Below are 10727 nucleotides of genomic sequence, written 5' to 3'. Positions count from 1 at the left end.
GACGTGTATTCCCACCCTGGGCAGACGAAAGTGGTCCATCAGTATCTTTAAACCGAATGGCCCACTAGACCAAAGATACCAGCTTTCCATAACCTGTAAACCACTCATTCAGTTACGGGAAGACATCCAGCTTACTTTTCGAAATGTTTGTTTGATCTCGTGCATTAGACTGGTGATTTCAGCTTCAGATAGAACAGCGGGCAAACATGCATCAGGTCGGACATCTTAACAAACGTAGAGGTAGTTCTCTGCATTTAGACCTCTATCAGAATATCAGTGCAACAAACGCTAGATCCCTATTTGGGTTGACTTCGAATGCACTGGTTATCCCAGTCCTACGATATTAGTGATTCTGTCAGTTCAAACTCAACACGCCCTTGGACGTCAACTGTGAAGAGCGAAGTAGGAATATATCGCTGTAGTAATCAAGACTTTGGAGAGCAGAGATCCAGAAAAGACAGAAACTCAAAGGCCCGTAAATGATCATCAAGCAACTCTCAAATAGAAACTGTTCACTGAAAACTGAATATCTCACTAACCCTTGTGGTTCCACAAAGAACAACAAGACGAACTTCCATCAGCAGAAAATCGGTTTCAATGATACAACAACCCAAAAACCTGGATTACGAATGTTTGAGACGTTTGATCGGCAACAAACTGGTGACCATGTGATAAGTTCGTGGCTAAAAGGCTAGGAGGCCATTGTATGCTGGATGTCCTAGAAACTCATACGAAACCGATACCCCGTGAGGTAAGAATCGGATAAGAGAAGTGAGAAAATAGTATTAAAATGCAACTCAGAGGGACTCCTACAGACAAATATATTTTACAGTCGGAAACGAAGTAGCCTAAACCGTTTTCAAGATCAAAACATCCGTGGCAATCGCTTATGAGATGGGCAGTTAAGAAAGAGAAACAATCAGGGGGAATGATCTTCAGACGATGGGCGAGAGTATTAGATTAGTATTAGGTTCTGAATGCGAAAAAGGAGAAGAACTAAACAATAGGCACAGAATAAACGAGATTAGAATAAGTGCACTCTCATGATCCAGAAATGATAAGTTTGGAAAAAACAGTGATAAGCGGGTGGGAGCAAATTGACAGTGCAGGCGGGAACACAGCTCCCCTACATAAATGTCAATGAAAAACGCGTTTAAGCAGGACAGACCACTACGGAAGCAAATAATGTACAAAAGGACATGGTCACGGTCGACACAAAAACAGTTAAAATGACCACAACAAACAGAACAGACCAAAGCCAGTATCTAGGTGGGATAGGAGCAGAAAGCTTAATTCGTTAGTCAGTAGGCTTTAACGTCAAAAGACGTAGCAATTGCAAAATTCAAAAAGGGAAAAGGCGAACAATGGCAAGTCTAACCATCAAGAGGTGAAGAAACCAATTACAGTGCGCAAAAGACAGTAAGAAAGAGGAAAAGTCTTCAACGGAAAAATGGTTATATCTGATAGGATAATGCCCTGCGTGAAAGGGGGCGTGTCTGAAAAAAGAGAACAAACACCACACAAATGGGAATAAGAGAACAAGACACTAATAGAACTGTCATGCCTTCGAAGAAGAAGCAGATGAACCTCTACAACGAATATACTGAAAAACAACGTATTGTGGGAAAAATGGAGTAAAAAATGAGTCCAGGGAGTAGGTTGAATTGGTCAGATTAGGGAAACCGGGAATGCAGTTTAAAATTGCAATTATTGGTTACGGTCGTGGACCCCGGTCAACCTCCAACCGTCCGTCCGTGGCTAAATGGAAATCGGTGCCGCCCAGAGCGAACCGATTTCATGAGGCGTGGTCGAATAAAGTGAACGAACAGAAGAAACAAAGCAATCAAGTGAGGTACAAAGTTGAATGCGGACCAGAAGATTAGAGAGGCTGACCAATCGAGCAGGTGGAACGGGGCTTGAGCATAGTTGATCACCATATTCGTAAGTATTGCGGTAAATATATCGTAAATAAACGAGGAGAGAACCGTTTGTCGACAAAATGGCCGCATTGCTCGTCGCCACATACGTGAAACGAAGGTGAACAGTGCGAAGGTTACGAACATCAAATAGTAACCAGGATAGAATCCGTGCCAAAATGCACTGATAATAAACACCAAAAAGGTGCGGCAGAAATAGGGAAGACGTTCGTAGAACACTTCACGAAGCCAACGAGTCGTTGAAATATTCCACGAGTCAATGACATTTTTCAACCCAACGCCACATTCGATTTGGAACAAGTCAAAATTACGCACACCAGCATACTGGGGACGACCAGTATTGGGACAAATGCCGGTGTAACCGAGCCCAGCGCTGATTCCGCCCAGTTCGGACAAACCCCAGGCGAAATAGTACTTCTGCCGAACCAGAAATAATGATACGGTTGTGTAGAGAATGCGCTCAAGTAACGCAGATTTCTGTACCAAAAGTAAATAGAAAATAATATGACGGGTCAGGAATGAATAAAGGTAATTGTGGGACAGCTAAACAGTATATTGGTGATCGTAGTAAGTAAAGATATGACGGTAACAAACATTCCTAGTTATTCCTATTTGTGATGTAAAATTGACAAAGATATGACGTAACAAACATTCCTAGTTATTCCTATTTGTGATGTAAAATTGACAGATTTTAGTAATGTGTCTGAAGATATTGACAATCTACTGTCTTCATCCCTCTGGTGTATTGGTCATACAAAACGGGGAGTAGTAGTGCCGGAAGATAGCTGTTGTCTTTCTCTGAAGACAATCCTCAGGAGAGATTTCTCCTCAGCTCGAACAACTGTGGGATTTCTGATGTTTGAATCAAAATACCCTTTAGAAGGGACTAAAAACAAGGCGTGTGTTTAACTGGAGATTATCCATTGTCAGCTTGGTAGACATTTTTGGGTAGCACAAACCAAACACTACTTTGTGTGTGTCTTCCTCAGGTTTGATGCCTGGTTAGCTGTGCTCACCTATGCGATTACCATTAGGTTTGGCGCTTCATCAGCTTCGACCTCATTCGGATCTATTTCGGCTTCTGTTCTTTGATCCTAGACCAAAGACCGATAACTTACTCAATAAACACACACAAATATCTGTTTTCGGGTCATTCAATGCCACATCAATGTGGCCACGATCGATTTTACGGTCCATTAAGCTGGGCACAGTAATTCGTCTGAACAACCCGCGAACAGTTGTAGCTGGAACACCTTGGAACGGGTTGATTTGTAGCTCGAGTCCAGTATCAACTGTAAAAGATTCATGGAGAGGCGAGAAAGGTAGATTGCAACCGAGAAGTTGCCATAAACTTCTATACTCCTTGTTTTCGGTTCCTGTTGTTTTTTTTTGCAGGATTGATCAGCTCTCTGGAAAGACCTACTTACGTCGGTCCTTTCAGGAGGAAGACACTCGGTGCCAACTCGACGAGCCGAAATCAGTCATCGACAGAGAGACGCTGTAGAGATCTCTAGACTCGTTCCGTCGGGATTAATAGAAAGTCGGATGATACTAACAGGCTATCAGATGCATGATCGCTCATTCTTTAGGTGTAAGACTACGAGGGGCGAGATGGTCCAAGTGGTTAGAGCGCGAATTTACTGACTGGAAGGTCCGTGGTTCGAGGCCGACCTCTGCCTCTCGATTTCCCCTGTCTAGGCTTGGGCAACCATGGCAGTATCTCAGCCGTCGTGCTTCCTTCGGGCGGTACGGCAGCTAGGCACCGAAATTATGCTAGAGCCGAATAATTTTTTCAATGATTTTATTTTCCCAAAACCAGCACAATTAATGCCCACACCGAGCCAGCACAAAATGTGCACTTCTCATCGGTCACAAAAGCTGCATCACATTAATCCCTTCGATAGAGGGGATAACTTTCAGAAACTCTGAAAGTTAGTCACTGACGAGAGTGTATGGTCGACAACAGCGAAGAAAACTATGACGGTTGGCGATCAACGTAAATAGTACAGCACTTTCGGCGACACAAGGCAGTAAGCAAAAACTTCAGCAACATGCCAGCTATAGTGATTAGTCAGGTCACAGATGCTGCTACGTTCAGATGATACTAACGCTCGTGAATAGCATGCTGAGGTCAAACAAGTCACCATTAAACCTACCGACTGAAACACTAATAAAAGCGCACGTGATGGGTTGACCGGATGTTATCCAATAACCCCTCTCTAACGGTCCGGTGTGATAGCATAGTTATCGTTAGAGCTAGGTCGCCGGTCCCATCCAGAGGAAATCATCCCTCCCATAAAACCAACTTCACCACGTGAAAGTAAGTAGCCTTAATACACTCAGTTGCGCTTGTTTCCCTTGGTGAGGTTGGGCCATTGTCGGTGAAAAATTCTAGTTACTCGAAGCAGCACACGAGAAACACCTTTCATTTATCATTTGTCCAAAGGAACACAGTAGCCCAACAGTTTTAACAAGCCTTCAAGCGATGACGTCTGCAAGGGGCTAGAGTGACAGCCAATTTACTGTGCTAGTTCACCGAACCACTTTAAACTTTAACCCATGGAACACCATCGCTATTAATCAGCCTTTATACAATTCGCCATCCGCGGGTAAGTCTAGGACGAAATGATGAACCGCACTTCAGTGTAAGTATCATAATCCCCCTTCAAGAAAATTATCAAACAGAGTAACTTATTGTAAGAACGGTATTTTCTCGGCTTAGTTCTCGGTCTGAACCTTCCAAGATAGGGTTTCTGTCAAAACAGCCACCAAAGTGCACAACGTGTATTAACACCCAAAACCAGGTCAAAACCTAATGTACAGTGCGTCGCATATAAATTGTATGCGGCGACAAAACTTTGGAAATCCTGGCGCCATCGCAACCGGTGTTCGGTGGTTACTGGACCACGACTGGCTGCTGGGTCAATACTTTTGACGAATCAGAGCTCGACTTTATGCTGGACCGGCAAATGGCCCGATCGTTGGGCCAATCGCGTGCGTGCTAGGCTTCTCGGCGGTAGCAGCGCTCAACTGTGGGCGATAAAGCGGTATCGGTGCAGAACTCCACCTAACACTTAGGTTCCAAGTTCTACAAGCGAACCCTCTTAGCGTACTACGTCGCGCACGACAGAAACACTTGGGTTCCAAGTTCTACAAGCGAACCTTCTTAGCGTACTACGTCGCGCACGACAGAACACTCCACCGTAAACCAACTGTGAATGGCTGTGGTCACCCATCGTCCAGGGATGAACAGTTTGCCTAAACGAAGTGTCAACCGTTGAACAAGTGAACAGACGAGCATCACAAAAATCATGGGAGCCTGCGTCAACAAGTACCCGTATCTGATTTTGTTTTCTGCCGTATCGCACCAACCCAGTACTGATCGATGGTGAGTTCCTGTCAAAGATGGACTGCAAACATTGTCAAAACACCTGTCCCTAGAAAGAATCCGGCAGAATTGTGTTATGCTCGTTTTCGTGTTACTCGAGAACGCATAGAAGCTTCAGTCTTCTTTGTTTTCTTGAGTGGCCGTGTTGGCTAATTTATTGAAACTGAGAACTAACCAAGGGCCAGGTATCAAAAAATGCCTTTTTAGTACAAAAGGTGCAGTGTGGTGACGGGGACAGCTGCGAAATCTTTGAAGTATCAAGTCGTATGGTTTCGTAGAAACCCGCCAAAATGGTTTGCACATGACGGTTATGGATCTGAACAAATCAACCCAAAGGATGAAGTTAGTCAACTCGAATACAATTTCCGTACTGAAGCAGCCACCGATACCAAATAACTTTTAGCGATTTGCTAGACCTATTCCTATTTCATTAGATGTCTTCCGACGCCACTAATGAGCCCCTTGTGTGAGTTCTACAAAGAAACAGCTGTTGAAATTATCTATGGCTCAAGAACTGTTGCATGTATAGATGTGGAGTGAAAGCATCATCATCATTGTCAGCTGTAATAACCGCGTACTCGTCGTACAGTGGTTGTAGCTGCCACAGTTTCGTTCACCGATGATTCAGGGGGAGGGGGAGGTAGCTGCGCATTGTAGGCGGGAGCTGATAAATTGGTGTATCAATCCAGCACTGTCAGTCGTTGTCAAGTGGGGGGAAGAGGATTCCGCATATCTTACCAAAAACAACTCACAGATTGGTGAGAATTCATATCGGAACTGACTCCAACTACCGACTTTCCGTATGCGGCATCTCAAATCCACACGGAGTTGAATATGGGGATATCAATTATAAGGCAGGTAGTGGATGGCAGTAAAAGCAAACCACCACGGGTTTCGTCATGCTTCAGACTCATAAGGTAGATGAAAACAAAAAGTCACCTAACACCGTTGAATACTTTACGCACTCAGTCATGTTCTAGCAGAAGAAAGTCCCCTCGAAAGAGAATACCTGCATGAGACAGCGATTTTAGTTGATCCTGTGGGTGTTCTTTATGAGTAAAAATTGTTGTACTTTCCGTAACAGAGTGAGGTAAATATCATGTGAAAGTGTTCACACCATTAGGATTATCTGTTGGCCACTTTGATGATACAGTGTCAAAACAAGGAAATCGCAGATGATGCGTAATCGGCGTTCTAATTGTGGTGCATAAAACAACAAAAATTCATCACCAGTGACTTACCGCAAACGCGTCGCTCAGCACGTAGTCAAAAGGGAAGTACGGTGACAAGTAGGCCGATAGCAGGCCAACGATAGTAGTTCGTACAAATACCAGACACACATAGCGCCAGTCGATACGAGGAAGTCTGTGCTTCTGGTAGCCCTCCAGATAGGTTTGATATTCCGAGAAAAAGACAAACGGACCAACACACGCTCCGTGGAAGTACGAGTTGTAGGCAAAGAACTCAACTGGACCGGGAACAGTGTACACAGCGTGCTCGATTTGAGTTGAGGACATACGAGTCACCAAATCCGCTTGTGCAGAGGCATGGTGTTGCGGGGATGATTGCGTCGTTCTAGCAAGTAGGCGATTCAGGTAAGTTTGAACTGATACTCCATTGATCGAGGCAGGACGTTCGGACAAACGACGGGACGGAACATCTGTGAACGACTTCAATCCACGTACTAACATTGACTTGAACGATTGCATTGAAGTCTGTGCATAATCAGCGGGGGTCATTTCACCCGGAGAAACCGGATTCGACAGTGGTTCCACTTTTCCAGGTGCCGTCGTGGTTGATAATGCTGCTTGCTTAGTCGCCACACGACGTTCCCGTTCACGAAGAACAAAGCCATCTGCTAAATTGAACGCCAAGCTGGACAAACGCTGCGTCTGAACCATTACGGGCCCGGAGATATCAAGTGTATAGCCACCATAGTCGTACTGCCACCGGCAAAGATGAACCAAGGTCATGTAGAACATAACCCAAAGGGTAACTACAACTGCCATCAACCGGGATTGCGGTAGAAAGAACATTAGGATGTAGGCAACGGTACTTTGAAGTAAAAGAACCCGTAGTTGGTTTCCAAAGCAGAAGTACAGGAGAAATAGTCCCAGGATACTTTCTATCACCGCCCGAGCACGTGGAGTGACGTTTTCCGGAGCATAGCGTCGCCGCATCAAGTAAAGGCCAAACACGATACTTAGAAGACCAGAGACTACAAAGTTGATCTGATCCAGTGGAACATGCATAAATTCAGCGAGTGGATTTAAAAATCGTGAACCGCGGTAAAAACCTCCCCGAATGCGTTCATTATCGCCTATGGGCATGCCCACACCCATAAACACACGACTAAAGTAAGCCCACCACGTGATCATGTTAGAATGATCCGAACCGGAGAGGCCGCGATAGACAACGGTGTTCCAAAATGGATGGGCTGAAAAAGAAACAGACAATGATGAGAACATGGTATCAACCATCCGCACTCACATGCAAACGAGACGATTGAGATTAGTGAACGCTATCATCAGCACATGCATAGTTTGGATGAGCGAAACTGGAAACCGCAAAGCACGGACGTAGTCACCAGATTAGAGTAAACAAAGGCAAGCATGGCACTTCCATGTCTGACAAACCAAAAGCCTAGCTCTCTGTCCCGCCCCAATATGACCACTTATTTAGTACAACCGAATTCCTTTGACTTTTAGTTCATAATGCATACCATGGTACTATAGTTATGAAGTAAAAATTCGAATTCGGGAAACCTGGTAGGCCACGAAGCAATCAAAATACGGACGATTTTGTACCTAAGAATTGCGAATCGCTGCAATAGTCTGATATGGAATACTCTGTATAGACAGAATGCGAGCCGACATCCCACCATGGTTGATAAGATTGTAGGTGAAGTGTTTCTTTGTGTGCCTAGTTAGCAAACATTGGAAAGTGCTGACATTGGGAAGTGAGGAAGCCAAAAACGGAGCTGATGATGAAAGCAAAAACAAGGGCCTACATGCCCCGGGGGTTGTTACGAGAAAACAAATCCGAACACATCGAAAGGTACGAAGGGTGAATCACCGCTTAAAACTCCGACGGCTCCTATCCGGGCTTCAGCAATCTGGAAGTAATTCAGCCTTGTTCACAGCCGAACTGTATGACAGTTGCGTGCCAAAATGATATCGGAGCCGAAGAACCTACTTTGTTCACACGATGCTGATCCCAACAAAATGAAAAAGTAGACCATCCCATAAACCAGGAAACCAAGAAACCTTAAGGATCCTCACATTTCCAGTGACAAATGGTAAAATAAAGGTGACCCAGTTCCCCCGACATCCTACTCGTATAAAAACAGAACAATCTCATAATCCCGATAAGACACAAGACTGAGTGACTCCATAAGGTAGAAATATGCAGTGAGGTGAGATGAGTGGAACCAGGAAGCGAGCACTGTCAACCTAATGAGAATAGTATAGTACAGCAACCCTACCACTACGAATCGTACATCTACCAACTGGAAGACTAAATTATTGGAAAGGTTAGGATTGCACTGAAAATAATGGAAGGACCAATGGTCAAACGGGAAGATGGTTACGTGGTGTATGATGCCAAACAATTAGAAGCATGGATATCTGGTGATACTGGCTCGCAGCAAGTAGGAACAAGCAGTCCAAACTAAAAAGTGTAAATCGGTGCAGATTCTAGTGTATGACCCCACCAGTGCGCTGTACACAATAACCTGGAGCAGGAGTTTAACAGAAAAGGTGATACGCATTGGGGCGGAGCACAACGTCACTGCAGTTTCTTCATGCTGTTTTAGTCCACCCACTCACCTTGCAAGCATGGTCACGGTCGGCGGAAGCTGAAATGGACGCTGCTTGCTGCGAGAGGATAGGTTAGAGTAAGCTGACAGTCAAAACTCGACTTCATCACGTCTTAGTTTCCTTGATCACTTGTTGGTCGACAATGACCAGTTCCTTTGTGAGCTTTCATCTGACAAATCATCTGGCACTCTTCTAGAGTACCTCCCATCAGAGAAGCAGTACACGTTTTACAGGGACATCATGTACCGGTCACCATAGTTTCGATCCTAAACCAATTCTGCCAGGTAAATCCCTTGCAAGAAGCCCTTTGGACTAATGTCAGCATGCACAAAAAGTAGGCCAAACTGGCTAGCATGGAATTACTAAAACTCTTGTTTATAACAACACTAATGAGCCAGTTGGCCAGTAGACGGAGGTACAATTGTTACAGGTCAATTTAGTGTCGCAGGTGCCGTTATAGATAGAGCCCAACAGTAGTTGGGTTCAGTGTACCGAATTTATGTATCAATTGTCCAACCAGTACTGCGTTTTCGACTTCCCGAAGTAATATAAATTGCTCGCAAATCTGTCTTCAGAGAAGGCATTATTGATGTGTTTAATCAATGCTAATACCGCACAGTAAAAACTTCAAAAGTGACTAAGTGGGTCGCACCACATAATAAGTACCTGATTTGTTAAGCCTGTTTGTCACGTAGTACTGGAACAAATGAATACTCAGTTTTGATGAAGTACTAAAAATGATAGAGATAATAAAGTGAAATGTGAGGTTATCGAGTGCAAAAACTAGACGTTTAAACAAAAACAGACCAACTGATTGCATTGAGGCAGCCACAAAAAACAAAATGAAACTGATCGTTCGGGAAGTAGTAGACCAACGCTACGAACCGTGTTACTAAATTTGTGGTTTCAGAAAGGAGAATGAGATCGTTACCACGTGTTTCTATATTTCGACCATCCTTATAATCGGATGGCTCACTTAATTGCAGTGATCCGGGTTTCCGAATACCGGTACAATAGCAAAGTTGACTGGCTTTGGTCAAAAGCAAGCATGGCGGAACAGACACCAACAGTGGAAGTAGTCACACACTCGACTAGGGAATGACCCACGCCTGGTGGTTGCATAGAACCTCTACTTCATTATCATTTATTTTTGAAGAGCATGGTCACAAACATAAAAAGTGAATGCAAGCGATGAATGCGAAAGAGTAACAGGAGAATATGGGAGAAAAGAGAGAAACGTCTCATTCGAAATCATGCCAAGGACAGTGCCAGTCTGATGAGGTGAATCCCAAAGTATGTAAAGATTTTGGTATGGGAACAGGCGTCTAAAGACTAACAACCAAAGAAAGGACAAACAATGGTGAATGCTCTTCAAGGCGCAGTATGCGCTAGCACAGTCAAGACTCGCACATCAGGCACAAAGTGACCGTCATACTGGGTCTGGGGTGAGATTAAATGGCAAAAATGTACCTTCAGCGCCATGTGCCACGCATAAAAGTGTCATAAGTACGCAGGGAGCCCACAATGGCAAGCAAACACAAGTCACTGACTGCGACCTTAGGAAGTCCCAGTCCAATAACAGCC

The 10727-nt window shown here is 44.4% G+C and overlaps 1 protein-coding gene across 1 annotated transcript; it reads right to left on the bottom strand.

Moving 5' to 3' along the window:
- Positions 1-514: 514 nt before the first annotated feature.
- On the bottom strand, positions 515-7837 carry T265_06718 (hypothetical protein; the record flags this gene model as incomplete). Its single annotated transcript, XM_009172055.1, has 2 exons — positions 515-2414; positions 6567-7837. 2 exons carry the CDS (start codon positions 7803-7805, stop codon positions 1734-1736), a joined length of 1920 nt encoding a protein of 639 aa, XP_009170319.1.
- Positions 7838-10727: the final 2890 nt, after the last annotated feature.

This window comes from Opisthorchis viverrini, assembly GCF_000715545.1.
Source record: "Opisthorchis viverrini unplaced genomic scaffold opera_v5_144, whole genome shotgun sequence".
Taxonomy (NCBI): domain Eukaryota; kingdom Metazoa; phylum Platyhelminthes; class Trematoda; order Opisthorchiida; family Opisthorchiidae; genus Opisthorchis; species Opisthorchis viverrini.
The sequence above is the reverse complement of the archived record's forward strand: the minus strand, read 5'-3'. Positions and strand labels throughout refer to the sequence as shown.